General features: G+C 42.6%; 1 protein-coding gene across 1 annotated transcript in view; it reads left to right on the forward strand.

The window, feature by feature from the left end:
* GPC6 (glypican 6) overlaps positions 1–20794 on the forward strand; it is a 921045-nt gene that overhangs the window by 892822 nt on the left and 7429 nt on the right. Inside the window, exon 7 of the mRNA XM_040336093.1 lies at positions 8227–8363. Within this exon, the coding sequence (XP_040192027.1) occupies positions 8227–8363 (137 nt within the window). The remainder of the gene's footprint in view (positions 1–8226; positions 8364–20794) is intronic.

The following is a 20794-nucleotide window of genomic DNA, read 5'->3' on the forward strand; positions in this document are numbered from 1 at the left end:
AACAGAAATCTTCTTGCTCACATCTATTGCAGTCACAAAACATAAATAATTGAAAATGTGCTGCTACCAAAATCCACAATTATAACACACACACGTCAAAAACCAATAATGAAACTATTTTGTGCTGCACTATAACCAACAATATATGATGAAAGTCTGATGCCGCGTACACACGATCGGTTCGTCTGATGAAAGCGGCCGATGGACCATTTTCATCGTACAAACCGACCGTGTGTGGGCCCCATCGTTATTTTTCCCATCGGTGAAAAAAAATAGAATCTGTTTTAAATTTTTCTTATGGTTAAAAAAAACAATAGAAAGCAAGATCGTCTGTGGGGAAATCCATCGGTCAAAAATCCACCCATGCTCAGAATCAAGTCGACGCATGCTCGGAAGCATTGAACTTCATTTTTCTCAGCATGTCGTTGTGTTTTACGTCACCGCGTTGGACACGATCGGATTTTTAACTGATGGTGTGTAGGCAAGACTGATGAAAGTCAGCTTCATCGGATATCTGATGAAAAAAGCCATCGGCCCGTTTTCATCAGACGAACCGATCGTGTGTACAGGGCATAAGAGAAAATCAAATGAATAAATAAAAACAGAAAAGAAAAAAAAGTCCATGTGTTGTATCCCTAAGTGATTATTCCCAACTTCTTCAGTGAAATAAACACACAAAGTGCTGAACGTAGCATCTCTATTAGAAGCTCACCTCACTTTTAGACCTCTGTTCAATGAGTCACTTTCTCGTGCCGCCTTATAAGATGTAATCAGATGTATCAAATATAAAAATATATTACTTTAGCTTTTTATTGCTTTATTTAAATACCTGTTAAGGAGATGAAACATTACTCAGTCACATTGTTTTAAATGTCAAGTTGCTTTCTGCCTTTGCCGGAAAGTCCCCTGCTTGCTTTAAATGACCCTCATACCTAGCATTGCATACTTCTAGCATTGGATTAGACCTACTACGTGCAATGCCTTCTGCCTGGCCTGATTAGGAATCCCAACTTGAGATCCAGTATGTCAACAGCATAGTCTTTTTTTGTAGTGAAGAAGTGTGGGTTGCATATATATCTGCCATGCATTAGCTCAGCTGTTCATTAAAATACTAGAAAAACTCAGCAGGAAGTCAATGTGAAGTCTATATAATTGTGATCTTGTCATATTATTTCCATTTATGCCAAATTGGGCTGCTATCCTTCAGTGCAGAACTTTTATCAACTACCTGATACTTTCAGACAGCATGAACTTACTGAAATAGCAGAAGCACACAGCTGCTTCATATTGTCATCGGTGGAATATATTATTGAATCCAGCATGAATGTGTTGAACACAATTCCTATTAGGATTTCATTTCCTCCTGACAATATCTTATAATTGGGGCTGTTACTGATCAAAATTTTTGTTTTCGATTAATCGTTTTTTTTTTTTTAATCGATTAATCGACTAATTTCGATTAATTATAACGCACATACAGATCCGACTACTTTTAGCTGATCTCCTTGCAGGCCGATTCCCAGTGCAGCTACCAACCACTGGAAAAATGGATAGCAGGATACAAAAAACACACAAAGGCAGCGCTCGATGGGAATAGCATTACAACTTTTATAGTCTTCAAGTGGGTAACAAAATAAATATTGCACTGGAGATAAAATCGATGTAGCTACATAAACAGTAAAAATGGTGCGAGTAATACCAAATGGTAACAAAAGCAGTCATACAAACATATAGCTAAGTATGATACTGGTATAAAAATGTGTACAACGATACCACTGCTGAATCCAGATGAGGAGAGGTTAACATCAGTCCGCCGGCATGTAGATGTCCCGTGAAGGGAACTATCACAACTCCCAGTGGATGGTTGTTGAATCCCAGGTTGATAGAGGGAAGTTATGGAGGGAAGTGTAACAGCCCTTGCATGTGGCAGAAAGTAAGGTCCCGCCGGCATGCAGATATGAAGGCCCAGCAAAGGAGCCCTTCAGATGAACACGGCAAGCCCCGCCGGTGTCCCTGACGTTACTGGATCTCCGACGGAACTCCCTGAAGGCCCAGAAGCCGGCGGAGAGGTGAGTACCAATCAAAAGAATTTTAATCGAACAAAAAGATTTTGATCGATCAAAAAAATTAAAGATTAATCGATTAATTAAAAGTTAATTTGCACAGCCCTACTTATAATCTATATGAAACTCATTTGTCCTTCCTTCAAATAGTAGTAAGCTTTCCTATACTGGATTTCATAAGTAAAGATTTTTTTGACAAAATATATACAGTATACTGTATATATATTATATATATATATATCATATATTTATAAGTCAGGACATATTTCAGTGTCGATATATTATCTATAATTGGAAAACAAAATAAAATAAATACAGTAAAACCTTGGTTTGCGAGCATAATTCGTTCCAGAAACATGCTTGTAATCCAAAACACTTGTATATCAAAGCAAATTTCTTCATAAGAAATAATGGTTGCTCAAATGATTCGTTCCACAACCATTTATTCATAAGCCCTTCAGTTTATAGTCCATATAAAAAGATTATAGCAATGTGATAAGTTGTGTAACTATAAAATGTCCATATACAAATGGAAGCCTCCACAAGGGGATTAGAAGCAAAATCCAGCAGGAGCTACAGAGTATAAAAAAAGAAGAGAGGCGCCTCTAAAGCCCCCTACACACGATCCGAAAATCGTACGAAAAATGCCGCTTTCGAAACGATCGTACGATAATCGGATCATTAGTACAGGGCTTTTGAGAGCCGGTCAGGACAGTTCATCCGAATTTATTCGTTCGGACATGCACGGAAATTTTTTCGTTCGGAAATGCAATACAAATGCATTACAACACATGACATCACTTCCGATTTTTTATTCTGCCGTACGAGAATTTTCGTGACTTTAGTAAACTCATTAGATTTGACGTGAGATTAGAATACAAAACAAAACGGACGATCATTCGTCCGATAATCGGATCGTGTGTACCGGGCATTAGTGTAGAAATATGGTTACATTTAATGAAGGTACAACATTTAGCAACCCACATGGTTAATGATTAAAAGAGGTACTTCTAAGTATGCAGGCATCTGGGGTAAAGCTGTCCACATAGACAACCTCCGCACTGCCAGCTCTCACAGCTGTCAGCCTGCAATCATGATCGGGAAGACTACCCTTCAGTAGAGCGATCTGAAAGCGAGGCTTGAAGAGCTTGTGGAGCGCAGAGTGGAAGAGATGACGTTGATAGCGGTGATGAGAATGGTTTATGTGGATAGCTTTCCCTCGGATGCTTGCATACTTAGATGTGCCTCAACCATGTGAGTGCTAAATGTTGTACCTTCATTAAATGTAACCATATTTCTACACTTAGAGGTGACTCTCTTCTCTTTTTTATACTCAGTTGTGACATGACGCTACTTGTATATCAAGACATTGCTTGTATATAAAGTAAAAATGTATTTAAAAATTTTGCTTCTCGCAAAACGCTCTCAAACCAAGTTACTCTCAAACCAAGGTTATACTGTACATGCCTAATGTAAACCAAAATTTGGCAACACAGGGTAATGTTACTGCTTGCTGAACACTTTCCTTCCACAAGATAGTAGTACCGCAGTGACTGACTTTATGCAGAAGCACTCTGGGACAAATCTCCCAACATTTGGCATTGCCAATAAGGGACAACCTGAAAGGAAAAAAGATACAGTGGGTGTGGCTAAACCGCATTGGATATTGAGTGTAGCCTAAAGGAACATGCAATACAGACGGCACATACATGCTGAAGCCTTTGTACCCACAAAATACCCCTTAAGGCTCTGTTCACATATATGCAAATTTGATGCGTTTTGAACCGCATCCAATTTCAATGACATTCGCATGACACGTGAACCGCTAGCTTTCTATGAAACCGGTTCACATTCATTCATGTGGTGCAGCGTCATCACATGAGGCTGTGCCACACGACGATGTCGCCGGGTGTCCCCGCCCCTTAGCTAGTTAAGAAATGTCTGATGGCAAAGCAAGCAGATGGCAGGAGCCTTCGGGTGGAGATTTTTGTTTCTGGGCCAGTTGTGGCAGCAGGCATTGTGGTTGATAAAGGATCTACATCAGGGTACATTATTATATATGCCGCACATCACAATGAAAAATGATCACGTAGCTTACACCATATGTAATGTTTTCATTTTTTTTTTTCTAATGGCTTGAAACGAGCACTATGGCTTATGTGATTTCAAGTACATTTATGGTTGAATAAAAAGTTTGTCCTTTTTTGTTTATATATATACACACTTTGGGCCAGATTCACAAAAGAGATACGACGGCGTATCTCCTGATATGCCGTCGTATCTCTGTGATCCGCCCGTCCTAACTATGCGGCTGATTCATAGAATCAGTTACGCATAGATAGCCCTAAGATTCGACAGGTGTAATTGAATTACATAAACATCAAAAAGAATGAGCATGTCCCCACCAACCACTACAAAATTAATATCTCATTGATCTATAAATAGTCACATTCACAAATTAGGGATCACCACCGTAGCCAAAACAATGCATATAAGAAAGGGGGATGTTATCCCATAGGGAGACCAAGAGATAGCATCCCAAGATGGGATGCTATCTCTTGGTCTCCCTATGGGATAACATCCCCCTTTCTTATAGTAATTGACTTACACTGTCGGATCTTAGGATGCAATTCTATGCCGGCCGTTAGGTGGCGAGGCCATTGCGGTTGGCGTAGAATATGCAAATGACTAGTTACGGCGATCCACGAACGTCCGCGTTACCCGTCGCTCTAACTTTACGTAGTTTCCATCGAGATACGCGTCGTAAAATTAGGGCTGAGCCATGGTGTTTTAAGCCATGTTAAGTATGGCCGTCGTTCCCGCATCGAAATTTAAAAAATCACGTCGTTTGCGTAAGTCGTCCATGAATGGCGCTGGACGCCATTTACGTTAACGTCTAAACAAATGACGTCCGTGCGACGTCATTTAGCGCAATGCACGTCGGGTAATTTTCCCGACGGAGCATGCACAGTATGTTCGGCGCGGGAACGCGCCTAATTTAAATGGTGCCCGCCCCATTTGAATTAGGCGGGCTTGCGCCGAGCGGATTTACGTTACACCGCCGCAAGTTTACAGGTAAGAGCTTTGTGAATCAGGCACTTACGCTGTAAACCTGCGGCGGTGTAACATAAATGGGATACGTTACGCTGCCGTGGAGCAACGTAAATGTATCAGAATCTGGCCCATTATTCTTACCTAGACAAAAATGGAGGACAAGGGTCGGGCCTGAGTTGGAAAAAAAGTGAAGGGAACAAGCATGTTGTAGAGGAGGGAGGGTTTGAGAGGAAAACAAATACTTTTTAGCGTGAAAGTCCATTTTAGGACAATATTTGTTTAGCCCAGATTTTAGCTTTAACTGCTTGCCACCTGCTGACAGAAACTAAGTAAAAAACTTTTTTTTTTCCAAATGTTGGTCTTTTTTAAATCAAAAAACCCAGCAGTGATTAAATACCACCAAAAGAACGCTATATTTGTGTGAAGAAAATGATAAAAAAATTGTTTGGGTACAGTGTTAAATGACCGCGCAATCGTAATTCAAAGTGCGACAACACTGAAAGTTGAAAAATGGCTTGGGCAGGAAGGGGGAGTAAGTGCCCGATAGGCAAGTGGTTAAACCAAATAAAATGATCAAGTGAATTATTGGTTAGAGTGTATTGATCACCACAGTATGGCTGCCTTCAATTTATCACTGGGAAAATAAAAACAGTGATGATCAAGAAAATTGTGTAGGGCTGTTTTAAAATATTTTATATAATTTACAAACACAAGTAAAAAAAGGTCAAATGCTGATGTAGCAATATTATAGATTCTCATATCCTGAAAAAAAAAAATTCACACATGTCATCTTTTCTCTTGCATGACTGTGTAGATGAAGCCATAGGCCTCGTACACACGATAGGTTAACCAGAGGACAATGGTCTGATGGACCGTTTTCATCGGTCAAAACCGATCGTGTGTGGGCCCCATAGGTTATTTAACCATCGGTTAAAAAAAAGCCAACTTGCTTTAAATTTAACCGATGGATTCCTAACCGATGGGGAAAAAACGATCGTTAGTAGGCACGACCATCGGTTAAAAATCCACGCATGCTCAGAATCAAGTCGACGCATGCTTGGAAGCATTGAACTTCATTTATTTCAGCACGTCGTTGTGTTTTACGTCACCGCGTTCTGACACGATCGCTTTTTTAACCAATGGTGTGTAGGTGCGACGGACCATCAGTCAGCTTGATCGGTTAACCTGTGCTGTGGGGCAGAACTGTGTATATCTTAGGATTGCATGGAAAGAAACACAATTCCTTTTGGCAAGTAAAATAGTTTTCCTATATGTACTTTGGGCCAGATTCACAAAGAATTGCCCTGGCGCAGCGTATCAGAGATACGCTACGCCGTCGTATCTTACCTGGCGGAATTTCGAATCCAGGAAGATTCCGCGCCGTAAGTTACGGCGGCGTAGTGTATTTCTCAGCGCGTATTTCAAATTGGGTGGGTAGGGGGCGTGTTTCATTTAAATGAAGCGCGTCCCCGCGCCGATTGAAATGCGCATGCTCCGTTTTGAAATTTCCCGCCGTGCTTTGCGTGAAATGACGTCGCACTGGCGTCATTTTTTGAACGTAGACGTGAGTTACGTCCTTTCCTATTCACGGACGACTTACGCAAAAAAAAATATTAAAAAATTTGACGCGGGAACGACGGCCATACTTTAACATGGCAAGTCTCTCTATACGCCACGAAATAGCAGCTTTAACTATACGCCGGGAAAAGCCGACTAGCGACGACGTAAGAGAATGCGACGGCCGCGCGTACCTTCGTGGATCGACGGAAAAAGCTAATTAGCATACCCGACGCGGAAAACGACGCAAACTCCACCCAGCGGGCGCCGAAGTATTGCACCTACGATCCGAAGGCGTACAAAGCCGTACGCCTGTCGGATCGAAGCCAGAAGCCGTCGTATCTTGGTTTGAGGATTCAAACTAAAGATACGACGCAGCAAATTTGAAAGTACGCCGGTGTATCAGTAGATACGCCGGCGTACTCTCACTGTGAATCTGGCCCTTTATCTGTGTATTTAGCTGTCTGCCTGAAGTTCAGCTTAATGCCCCATACACATGATCGGACTTTTGCCCGGCCAAATTAACATTCTGACGGAATTCCAATTGGAGTAAAAGAGAACATGTTCTCTATCTAAACTTCGATTGGAATTCCTTGGAAAAAAAGTCCGATGGGGCATACACACGGTCGGAATTTCCGATGGGAAAAAGTCAGTCTGTGTTTTTCCATCAGAAATCCCGATCATGTGTACGGGGCTTTAGACTCCAAGCTATTCTCAATACCATGTCTGTTTTAAGCCATAATTACATTTAAGCGATACATTATTTATGTTGGACAAGCATATATTATTGAATAGGAATTTAATAAGGTGTCAGCCGTGACATATTCGAGGACAAGGGCTAAGCCATGCAAAGTACCATGACCATAATAGAAATGTTCGCTGTCTTATACAACTTCCTAAAAGCAAGATGTTATCCCATGTCTTTTGCCGCGTACACACAGTCGTTTTTTGTCATAAAAAAAATACGTTTTTAAAAACGTCATTCGTGTGTGGGCTTCACATCGTTTTTCGGCTTCTGAAAAACGACAAAAAAAAAATTCGAACATGCTGCATTTTTTCACGTCATTTTTGAAAATGTTGTTTTTCGGGTTGTAAAAAATGATCGTGTGTGGGCTAAAACGACGTTTTAAACCCACGCATGCCCAGAAGCGAGTTATGAGACGGGAACGCTCATTCTGGTAAAACTAACATTCATAATGGAGTAAGCACATTCATCACGCTGTAACAGACAAAAAAGCGCGAATCGTCTTTTACTAACAAGGAATCAGCTAAAAGCAGCCCAAAGGCGAATAGAACTTCCCATTCAGAGTGCCGTTGTACGTGTTGTACGTCACCGCGCTTTGTTCATCATTTGTCAAAAACGATGGTGTGTGGGCAACATTGTTTTTAATGATGAAGTTGGAAAAACATCGTTTTTTGGACATGCTGAAAAACTTCGTTTTTTTCATGCCGAAAAACGACGGTGTGTACGCGGCATCACTCTCATAACTATATAGTGTATATATACAGTATGTAATAACTTGAATAACAAATCGTCTTATTTTCCATTTAGATAACAGAAGTAAAAGATAGACTGAAGACTTCAAGGAAAATGTGGTCAGACCTTCCTTATTCGATTTGTAAAGGAGACAGAATAACGGGAAGAGAATTAAATGAAGAGCAGTGCTGGAATGGACACACCAAAGCCCCGTAACTTTTTTTAAATGATCTTAGAAAATGCAGAAACTGTAGCAGAGTCACTAAAACAATCTTATTAGGTGATAGGCTAAGTGTACTGGTCATTCAGTAATTGTTTGTGGGATTTACTGTTCATAGCGGTTTCAGATCTCAAGACTTTAGAAGCATTTCTAAAAGCTTTACTGCAGAGATGAACTTTCCATTAGTTTTCACCTATTGCAACTAAGGAATTATGCTGTAAATAGCACTTTTCACAAAGTTTTGGGTTTCTACTTATGTTTGTGTTTAGATCTAGCTAATTATTAGTAGATTTTCGAATTAACATTTATACAAATATATATTCATATGCAAAGTTGTGTGACAATTCTTTGTACGTTCAATGACTGAATGAGAGTCATTCGAAAGTACTTTGTTAAATTTGTTTGCTTTAAACATTTGATTTTAGAATTAATGTAATTTCCTGAACAAAAAACATATAGGGCCAGACCCACGAAGCAGTTACGCTGGCGTATCTATTGATACGCCGCGTAATTTCTAGGTTGCTCCGGCGTATCTTTGTTTTGTATCCACAAAACAAGATACGCCTGAAGCTGGGCTAGATCCAAATGGCGTACGTCTTAGTACGCCGTCGGATCTAAGGTGCATATTTACGCTGGCTGCTAGGTGGCGCTTCCGTCGATTTCCGCTTTGGGGGTATCCAAATTAGCTAGATACGCCAATCCACAAACGTACGTCCGGCCGGCGCATTTTTTTACGTCGTTTCCGTAAGGCTTTTTCCGGCGTAAAGTTACCCCTGCTATATGAGGCGTAGCCAATGTTAAGTATGGACGTCGGGCCAGCGTCGAATTTTCCTTTGTTTACGTCGTTTGCGTAAAACGTTCGCGAATAGGGCTTTTCGTAGAATTACGTTCACGTTGAAAGCATTGGCTTGTTGCGGGTTAATTTGGAGCATGTGCACTGGGATACCCCCACGGACGGCACATGCGCAGTTAAAAAAAAACGTCATTTACGTGGGATCAAGACGTATTAACATAAAACACGCCTACAACTTAGTGATTTGAATTGCACGCCCTTACGCCGACACATTTACACTACGCCACCGTAACTTACGGCGCAAATTCTTTGTGGATACAGGAAATACGCTGTAAGTTACGGCGGCGTAGTGTATCTGAGATACACTACGCCGGACTTACAAATGCGCCGCGCTACGTGGATCTGGGCCATACACTTTTAGAAATGTTTTTCCCCCCGAAACACTGCTGCCAGGAGGAAAGGCTTTTAGGGAAGTTTCCAAAGTATTCTGTATGCAGGAAGCCTTAACCCCCCTGGCGGTATTCCTGATTCTGACTCGGGGTGAGATTTTCATACCAAAAGCGGTAACCCCGAGTCAGACTAAGGCTCGCCTTCGCTGGATCCACAGACTGTGTTTACTTACCTTGTCCCTGGATCCAGCGATGCCACCGCGCTGTGTGAACGAGCGGGACCTCACTCGATTCACACAGCGTCCTCCTGTGCCGCCGATCTCCGTTCCCTGCGACGTTACGACGCACGGGAGCGGAGAACGGCGCCAAATTCAAAAACGTAAACAAACACAATACATACAGTATACTGTAATCTTATAGATTACAGTACTGTATGTAAAAAATACACACACCCCTTGTCCCTAGTGGTCTGCCCAGTGTCCTACATGTCATTTTATATAATAAAAACTGTTCTTTCTGCCTGCAAACTGTAGATTGTCCATAGCAACCAAAAGTGTCTTTTTATGTCAAAAATGGTTTTAGAGCAGCTAGAAAACAGCGATAATAAATTATAATCACTTGCAGAATTGTGCGATAGCGATTTGTGGGGAAATTCGTCATAAAAAAAAAAAAATAATGACAGCAACAATTCTGCAACTGAGCAAATTTCAGTGATTTTGAGTTGATTACATTATTGAATAATTTGTATTAGAATTATATTATTATTTGTTATAATTATTTATTATATTATAATTTATCATTTTGTTTTTAAAAAAATGTCATACCCGGGATGCCTACTAGACTCTTGTTTGGTCAGATTTAAGTGAGTTATTCATAAAAATTACAGGCCTACAGTATAAAACACCAAATTTCCTTGCAAATAATGGTACCGCTTTCAGCACCTTTTTTCTGAAAGAATCATACCGCCAGGGAGGTTAAAGGGGTTGTAAAGGTTTGTTTTTTATTTTCTAAATCGGTTCCTTTAAGCTAGTGCATTGTTGGTTCACTTACCTTTTCCTTCGATTTCCCTTCTAAATGTTTTTTTCTTTGTTTACTTTGTCTGAATTTCTCACTTCCTGTTTCTCCTCAGTAAGCTGTTTTGGTTGACTAACCCCCATGAATGATGGGGACAAGCTTACTGAGGATAAACAGGAAGTGAGAAACGGATACGAAGGAAAAGGTAAGTGAACCAACAATGCACTAGCTTAAAGGAACCTATTTAGAAAATAAAAAACAAACCTTTACAACTCCTTTAAAAGTTAGACAGTAGAATGTTTGTTTCGAACTACAATTCCCTACTTTTCTTGTGGGAGAGAAGGCTCTTGTCATCAACAAATATAGACCTCACCCTCCTATCTACATGGGCACCAGAATAGATGTTTACCTGATGTGATCACTTTTGTTCTACAGTGGTTCCTTTAGAAAGATACATCAGCAGCCAGATGTATCAAACAGCTGGATTGTTATCTACTGTAAATAGCTTTACCAGGGCCAACCTTTTTATTAATGTACATTCAAAGGCTTCCATAAGGCAGTCTAAACAAGTACTAACTCCAGTTACAATGTGATGCACAAGTCCCATAAAGTAAACATTTTTTTTTATCTTCTAATTAAGAATAAAATGTAAAAAATACATAATCAAGTGTACACATGAATGTTGATTAAACTTTAGACCTTGCAATTCTAAACCACAAATAAGTAATAAAAAAATAAAATAATCATTTTAACAGAATGCTAAATTGCCAGGTTGTTTTAATATGTATAAAATTAGAAAAACCAACTGAAGCTTTCCTATCACTGATGAAGATCAGAGTCCATGATGGATATATAAAAACAAACACCTTTTGTAAACCAACTGCAGAGAACACACTTTTGCACACTGCCATTTATATCATGCAGGACCACAAGAGTGATTTATGTAATCACCGGTCTGTGTGATAAAACAAAGTACAAATTCCAAATTCAACATCTGCGTGATATTGCTGTGAAAAAGGCAACTGGTACAACACTTTGAGAAATACCACAATTTGAATTGACAGCTATTCGTGGGACTTTATAGGGAAACCAAAAGTCCAGATGCACCTATAATAAGGTGATGCAGCTCAGTTTTTTTGTGGGTAGTACTCTGTTTAAAAAAGGTATTCCTTGCGTTCCCTATTCCAAGACAGTCTGGTCTGCTCCAAACCCCTGGCAGTGCAGATGTTTAGATGAAGACAGCATAAAATTCTGGGGCCTGATTCCCAAAAGAGATACGCAGGCGGAACTGCTGTTCAGTCTGTGCCTAATTTTGGAAACGATTCTCAAAAGGCTTTTTCCAAAGTTAGGCAGAAAATCTGACATGTGTAAGACACTTACACGGTCAGATCTTAGGATGCAGTACCGCATCCGCCGCTGGGGGCATTTCTCATTGAAATGCAGCTTTGAGTATGCAAATGAGGACTTAAGCAGATCCACAACGCTTTTCAGCACTGTGATTTCTGCGTAAGTTCCGATTTGCTTGCGCAAAACTAGGGCTGGTTTTACAATGTGGAAAATTAGTCACACCTTGTAAAGGCCCATTCAAGCGACGGCATTTGGTATGCATTCCTGAGGGAGAACTCCACGGCAATTTTTAAATTCAAAACCGGCATGGGTTCCCCCCCCAGGAGCATACCAGGCCCTTAGGTCTGGTATGGGTTGTAAGGAGACCCCCCCTACGCCGAAAAATCGACGTAGGGGGTCCCCCTACAATCCATACCAGACCCGTATCCAAAGCACGCTACCCGGCCGGTCAGGAATGGGAGTGGGGACGAGCGAGCGCCCCCCCCTCCTGAGCCGTGCCAGGCCGCATGCCCTCAACATGGGGGGGTTGGGTGCTCTGGGGCAGGGGGGCGCACTGCGGGCCCCCCCACCCCAGAGCACCCTGTCCCCATGTTGATGAGGACAGGACCTCTTCCCGACAACCCTTGCCGTTGGTTGTCGGGGTCTGCGGGCGGGGGCTTATCGGAATCTGGGAGTCCCCTCAAATAAGGGGGCCCCCAGATACCGGCCCCCCACCCTAAGTGAATGGATATGGGGTACATCGTACCACTACCCATTCACCTGGAGGCAAAAAGTTAAAGTTATTAAACACACAACACAAGGGTTTTTAAAATAATTTATTAGTCTGCTCCGGAGGCCCCCCCCTGTCTTCTTTATTAGCTCTAATACCAGGGGGGGCTTCTTCTTCCACTCTCCGGGGGTCTTCTTCTCTCTTCGCCGCTCTCCGCTGTTGACTCGGTGAACCCCGGTTCTTCTGCAGCTGTCCGGTGCCTTCTTCTTCAGCGCTGGCTGCCTGCTATCTTCGTGTGTTAGCTCAATTACTAACAGGCAGCCAGCGCGGTCTTCTGTGACGTCAGGTTCTTCTCTTCCCTTCTTCCGATGTTGACACGTCGCCTCTTCTCACTGCAATGATGGAAGCGCGCCTTGCATCCCATTTATATAGGCATCACCGTCCCATCATGCTCCGGTAGGTACCCATGTGGTGGGTGCCTACCCACGTGCACCCACCACGTGGGTACCTACCGGAGCATGATGGGACGGTGATGCCTATATAAATGGGATGCAAGGCGCGCTTCCATCATTGCAGTGAGAAGAGGCGACGTGTCAACATCGGAAGAAGGGAAGAGAAGAACCTGACGTCACAGAAGACCGCGCTGGCTGCCTGTTAGTAATTGAGCTAACACACAAAGATAGCAGGCAGCCAGCGCTGAAGAAGAAGGCACCGGACAGCTGCAGAAGAACCGGGGTTCGCCGAGTCAACAGCGGAGAGCGGCGAAGAGAGAAGAAGACCCCCAGAGAGCGGAGAAGACCCCCCCGGAGAGCGGAAGAAGAAACCCCCCCCGGAGAGCGGAGAAGACCCCCGGAGAGTGGAAGAAGAAGCCCCCCCTGGTATTAGAGCTAATAAAGAAGACAGGGGGGCCTCCAGAGCAGACTAATAAATTATTTTAAAAACCCTTGTGTTGTGTGTTTAATAACTTTAACTTTTTGCCTCCAGGTGAATGGGTAGGGGTACCCCATATCCATTCACTTAGGGTAGGGGGCCGGTATCTGGGGGCCCCCTTATTTGAGGGGACTCCCAGATTCCGATAAGCCCCCGCCCGCAGATCCCGACAACCAACGGCAAGGGTTGTCGGGAAGAGGTCCTGTCCTCATCAACATGGGGACAGGGTGCTCTGGAGTGGGGGGGCCCGCAGTGCGCCCCCCTGCCCCAGAGCACCCAACCCCCCCATGTTGAGGGCATGCGGCCTGGCACGGCTCAGGAGGGGGGGGGGCGCTCGCTCGTCCCCACTCCCTTCCTGACCGGCCGGGTAGCGTGCTTTGGATACGGGTCTGGTATGGATTGTAGGGGGACCCCCTACATCGAATTTTCGGCGTAGGGGGGGTCTCCTTACAACCCATACCAGACCTAAGGGCCTGGTATGCTCCTGGGGGGGGAACCCATGCCGGTTTTTTCTTTGAAAATTGGCATGGAGTTCTTCCTCTCAGGAATGCATGCCGAGTGACGCTGACAATTTTTCTTTTTTGTTTTTGTTTTCCCGGCGCTTTTTTTTTTTTTCACCCGTCGCAACTTTAGTGTCCCGTCGCAATCCACAAAGCCCGCCGTAAATTACGTTCGCGCGCTGCACGTCAGGAAAATTACGTCACACGCATGCGCAGTACGGCCGGGGCGGGAGCGCGCCTCATTTAAATTTTAAACGCCCCCCGGAGAGGAGGACCGCCTTGCGACGGAGGCACTTAAGTTACACGGCGTGTAATTTCTAGGTAAGTGCTTTGTGGATCAGGCACTTAGGTAGAAATTTTAAGTCAGTGTAACTTAACTGCTGAAAGTTAAGTTAGGCAGCTTTTTTGGGAATCAGGCCCCTGATCTTTAGGATTGGATTGCTTGGGTAATGACACAAGACATTTCAGAGAACACTTGCTTGTACTAAATTGTTAAGCAGAGGCAAGGCCAGGACAAGTGGGAGGGCAGGACTGGCAGTGGAAAAAAATTCAAGCGCAAGCATAAGGTCAAGGCAGGGCAGGCTTCAGGCAGTATTCAGAAGCCAAAAACATTTCAAGTCATAACAAAAAGCACAAAAGTAGTAGAAAATCCTAGTACTCGTCATAAACAAGTGCTGTGTTCAAGAAGTCATAACAGGAAAACAAGTCAGATTATAAAATAGCAGCCTAATAGGTTAGGGTGCATACACCTTTCTCTCAACAAAAGCACTCATGTAAAAGAAACGTGTCACAAGAAAAAAATGGTGGCTGCCATTGTTGACCTACTTCTGAGAAGGCTCTAGATTGAATACTGTTTTAACAGTGACCCAAAACAAATATGTAAATCACAAAAAGAAAAAATGAAGTCAAAATTCGTAATGTGCATTATTCTGCGAGTTAGTGGCTCAGAAAGTATTGAAACTATCAAATCAGCATGTAAGCCAGGGATCTAGTATTTTCAAAAGACCACACCACAGCAAATGTTATAGACAAATGCCTGGTTGGACACTTATAGCTGGATTCACAAAGAGTTACGCCGGCGTATCAGTAGATACACCGACGTAACTCGGAATCTAAGCCGTCGTAAGTTTAAGTGTATGCTCAAACTGAGATACACTTAAACCTAGCTAAGATACGACAGCCTGCGCCGTCGTATCTTAGGGTGCATTTTTTCCGCTGGCCGCTAGGTGGCGATTCCGTTGAGTTCGGCGTAGAATATGTAAATGACTAGATACGCCGATTTACGAACGTATGCTTGGCCGTCGCAGTAAAGATACGCCGTTTACGTAAGGCATTTTACGGCGTAAAGTTAGTCGAACAAATAGCTGGCCTAGTCAATGTTAAGTATGGCCGTCGTTCCCGCGTCGAAATTTTCAAAATTTTACGTTGTTTGCGTAAGTCGTCCGTGAATGGGGCTGGACGTAATTTACGTTCACGTCGAAACCAATACGTCCTTGCGGCGTACTTTGGAGCAATGCACACTGGGATATGTACACGAACGGCACATGCGCCGTTCGTAAAAAACGTCAATCACGTCGGGTCACCACCCATTTACATAAAACACGCCCCCTCATCCTCATTTGAATTAGGCGCGCTTATGCCGGCCCCATTTGAGCTACGCCGCCGTAACTTAGGAGGCAAGTGCTTTGTGAATACAGCACTTGCCTCTCTGACTTACGGCGGCGTAGCGTAAATACGATACACTACACCGCCTGAAAGATGCGCCGCCGTACCTGAATCTAGCTAATAAAGCATAACTGTTAAACCTTTTTTGGGGGGGGGGGTTGAATTCTATCATGTTCTTATAGCTCTAGGTCTCACCCACTTTAAAGATTTTTCTTCTCTTCCTGTCCCAGAGACATGGCAGTAAAAAAAAAAAAAAATCTCCCCTAAGTGATGGGAAATACCATCTTTAACAGTTATTGAATTATCAATAGGAAGGTTTTCCCTTATCGCCTATTCCTGTTGATGATCAGTGGTCACAAGGGTAAGTAATGAGGGTACATTTCCCCTGTTTTGAGAGGCAGGAATATAAAGTAGATATAGGTTTTAACTCTTCCATATTCTGTCCAAAAAAATGTTGTCGGACAAAGGTGTACGGGGCTTAAGAAAATTAAATGTTTAATGCTTAATTTGTCTTTCTGATATAGTTAATACAATAAGAAAATTAAATGTTTAATGCTTAATTTGTCTTTCTGATATAGTTAATACAGCTGTATTAACTATATCAGAAAGACAAATTAAGCATTAAACATTTAATTTTCTTAAGCCCCGTACACCTTTGTCCGACCAAAATCACATTGGAATTCCGACGAAATTCCATTGGAGTAAAAGAGAACATCTCTATCTAAACTGCGACGGAATTACTCCGATGAGGCATACACACAGTCGGAATTTCCGATGGAAAAAGTCCGTCTGACTTTTTCCATCGGAAATTCCGATCATGTGTATGGGGCTTTAGGGATTACTCAAAGCTGCACACCTTAATATATTATATATATTATAATATATAATATATCTATGAATTCAAATAAAAAGAAATGCAATCAATAAAGTGGGCATTTATCCCGGGTCATCTATTTCTACTTCCTGAAGGACACCATTTTTAATAGGATTTTTTTCTGAACCTGATGTTTCTCCAGTATTTACATTTTCCTTACATGGTCGGTTGTCAGTTCATAAAAAACAGCTTATTTTTTATTCTTCTAATGTTTTAATTTTTCTGAAGAAACACCTGATAATCATATCACTTCTGATTGTGATATTATTTTATATACCAGCAATACATCTGGAGTTACTTTTAGTGCCATATGCTGGCATGACCACAAGCATCATTAACTACAGATGCTTGGCCTATAGTTTATCTTATACAATACATGCATCCTACTGAGAGTAAAGCCCTGTACACACGATCGGTCCATTCGATGAAAACGGTCTGATGGACCGTTTTCATTGGTTAACCGATGAAGCTGACTGATGGTCAGTCGTGCCTACACATCATCGGTTAAAAAAACGATCGTGTCAGAACGCAGTGACGTAAAACACAACGATGTGCTGAAAAAAATTAAGTTCAATGCTTCCAAGCATGCGTCGACTTGATTCTGAGCATGCGTGGGTTTTTAACCGATGGACGTGCCTACAAACAATTGTTTTGTTTTTTTTTCTTCGGTTAGGTATCCATCGGTTAAATTTAAAACAAGATTGCTTTTTTTTAACCTATGGATAAATAACCGATGGGGCCTACACACGATCGGTTTGGTCCGATGAAAACGGTCCATCAGCCTGATCGTGTGTATGCGGCATTAGTTCAGACTCCTATTTTTTATTAGTAACAGAACTACATTAGATTAAACTGTATTATTTTAACACAACTAGTTCAGCTAAACAGTCCAACTGTCAGGGAATAGAACACTGAAGCACACCACCTAAAACAAAGTTACTCCTTAAAAATACACATTAGAGAGGTGGTGCAGGGGTGGCCATAGTAGCCCATGGAAACATATGGAGCCTGTGGGCTTGGGAGGCTCAGGGAGATCAGGTATATCCTTCAAGTGTGCAATCTACTCACAGGTGATGCTTCCCTATTCTCGCTCTGAAGACATCATACATGCAGAGCATCTGGAATGTTCATGTCCCTTCCCATGTCAGACCACGAAGGTGTGCATTAAATACCTCCCCAAGAGTTTTTAGGGGTTGTTACTAAGCCACCTAAGAGCCCATTCACACAGGGGCGGCATGACTTTGGGGTCGACTCGGCAAGGCGACCTGAAGCCGACTTCAGAGGCGACTTGCAAAATGACTTCTGTATAGAAGTCAATGCAAGTCACCCCCAAAGTTGTACAAGAACCTTTTTCTAAGTCGGAGCGACTTGCATCGCTCCTATTAGAACGGTTCTATTGAACAAAGCGGGACACGACTTGTCAGGCGGCTGTCGCCCCTGACGAGTCGTCCCTGTGTGAATCGGCTCTAAAAAGCATGCATAAACATAAGGGGCCAGATCCACAGTCAGCGGCGTATTTTTAGGCAGGTGTAGCATATCGTAGTTACGCTACGCCGCCGCTACTTTGAGAGGCAAGTGCTGTATTCACAAAGCACTTGCCTCTAAAGTTACGGCGGCGTAGCATAAATCTCCCGTCGTAAGGGCGCGGAATTCAAATGATGAACGGGGGCGTGTTTTATGTAAAACAAGCTTGACCCCACCTAAATGACGCTTTTTTCGTACGGCGCATGCGCGCATGCTCAGTATCGCGTCGGATTTTCAAATTAAATTACGCCCGCTCAATGCCTAGACGACGTGAACGTAATTTACGCAAAGCCCTATTCGCGAACGTTTTACGCAAATGACGTACATGACGGAAAATTTGACGCTGGCCCGACGCTCATACTTAACATTGCGTACGCCTCATAGAGCAGGGGTAACGTTACGCCGAAAAAAGCCTTACGTAAACGACGTAAAACATTGCGCCGGGCGGACGTACGTTTGTGGATTGGCGTATCTAGCTAATTTGCATACTCGACGCAGAAATCAACGGAAGTGCCACCTAGCGGCCAGCGTAAATATGCACCTTAGATCCGACGGCGTACTAAGACATACGTCAGTCGGATCTAGTCCAGCTTCAGTCGTATCTTTTTTTGTGGATACAAAACAAAGATACGACGGGGCATCGTAGAAATTACGCGGCGTATCAATAGATACGCCGGCGTAATTTCTTTGTGGATCTGGGCCTAGGTGTTGACTTAGTTAAAAGTTTTGCTCATTTGTAAACCAACCAATTATGTTGGTTGTAAAAGTAAATGTTCAGCATTGATCTTGAGTTTTCATATGGGCCTGGTATAGTAGGATTATATTTCTATATTCTTGAATTTCTCAATATAGATGTATCATTCATTTAAAACTTAGATGTCTACCAATAAGAAACTTACCTGAAATGAAAAACTGTTAACAAAGTATGAAAATCATGTGAAAGCGGCTGATGCTTTGCCAGCAGTCATTGCAGTAACTAAATGCGCATTACATAGAGCCCTTGAGATAATTTAGTCATTGTTGTCTTTTTTTTAAATCACTGGCGAGTATAATTGGGAAATGGCACTGTCCAACCTTAAAGATGAAAATGAACACCATAAACCAGCACAGTGCAAAAATAAATCAATTCTATCAAGTGTTATTATAACATTTAATCTATCAGATGTTTGTCACAGAGCAGAATTTCAATGATGGCAAATTATTCATGATATCGAACTGCGCTGTTCTTCATATGCAGCTGAGAGCTAAACAATGATAAGTAACCTCATGCAGATTAATGTACTTGAAGTTCTGCATGATGAGAAAATAAACACTGGAGGATAATTTTCTTTAAACTGTCTATTTTTTTTTTAACTGGCTGGTGACTGGCTGGTGAAAATGTCCAAATTGGGCCCAAAGTGTCAATATTTTGTGTGGCCACCATTATTTTCCAGCACTGCCTTGGAGTTCACCAGAGCTTCACAGGTTGCCACTGGACTCCTTGCGCTCCTCCCTTCCGCTTGAGGATGCCCCACAGATGCTCAATAGGGTTTAGGTCTGGAGACATGCTTGGCCAGTCCATCACCTTTACCCTCAGCTTCTTTAGCAAGGCAGTGGTCATCTTGTAGGTGTGTTTGGGATCGTTATCATGTTGGAATACTACCCTGCGGCCCAGTCTCCAAAGGGAGGGGATCATGCTCTGCTTCAGTATGTCACAGAACATGTTGGCATTCATGGTTCCCTCAATGAACTCTAGCTCCCCAGTGCCGTCAGCACTCATGCAGCCCCAGACCATGACACTCCCACCACCATGCTTGACTGTAGGCAATACACACTTGTCTTTGTACTCCTCACCTGGTTGCCACCACATACGCTTGACACCATCTGAACCAAATAATTTTATCTTGGTTTCATCAGACCAAAGGACATGGTTCCAGTAATCATGTCGTTAGTCTGCTTTTCTTCAGCAAACTGTTTGCAAGCTTTATTGTGCATCATATTTAGAAGAGGCGACAACCATGCAGACAAATTTGATGCAGTGTGCAGTGTATGGTCTGAGCACTGACAGGCTGACCCCCTCACCCCTTCAACCTCTGCAGCAATGCTGGCAGCACTCAATACTCATACGTCTATTTCCCAAAGCCAACCTCTGAATATGATGCTGAGCACGTGCACTCAACTCCTTTGGTCGACCTGTTCGGAGTGGAACCTGTCCTAATAAACCGCTGTATGGTGTTGGCCACCATGCTGCAGCTCAGTTGCAGGGTCTTGGCAATCTTCTTACAGCCTAGACCATCTTTCAGTGACCAGTATGAGAGAGTGAGAGTAATAACATCAAATTTAACACACCTGCTCCCCATTCACACCTGAGACCTGAGACCCCCAAAGAAAACCCATAGGCATTAAAATTGAGTTTCCCACCATAATGGTCTCTGCCCTCCTGGGAAAGCTTTCCACTATATTTTGGATTTTGTCTGTGTGGATCTCCCTTTTAATCAATAGAGAATTTTAGGCGCCATGTATTGGTTGGAATACACCTGACTCCTGAAGTTTGGAAGCACACAATTGTCTAAAAAGTTTTTGTTATAGTTTTAACAGTACCCTTCCTCACTGGAAACACCTAACACAGTAATATGGAGGGGTGTCTAGTACTTTTTTGGGAAAAATTGTTATATTTCACTTGTAAAATGTACTGCATA

This window comes from Rana temporaria, chromosome 2, assembly GCF_905171775.1.
Source record: "Rana temporaria chromosome 2, aRanTem1.1, whole genome shotgun sequence".
NCBI lineage: Eukaryota > Metazoa > Chordata > Amphibia > Anura > Ranidae > Rana > Rana temporaria.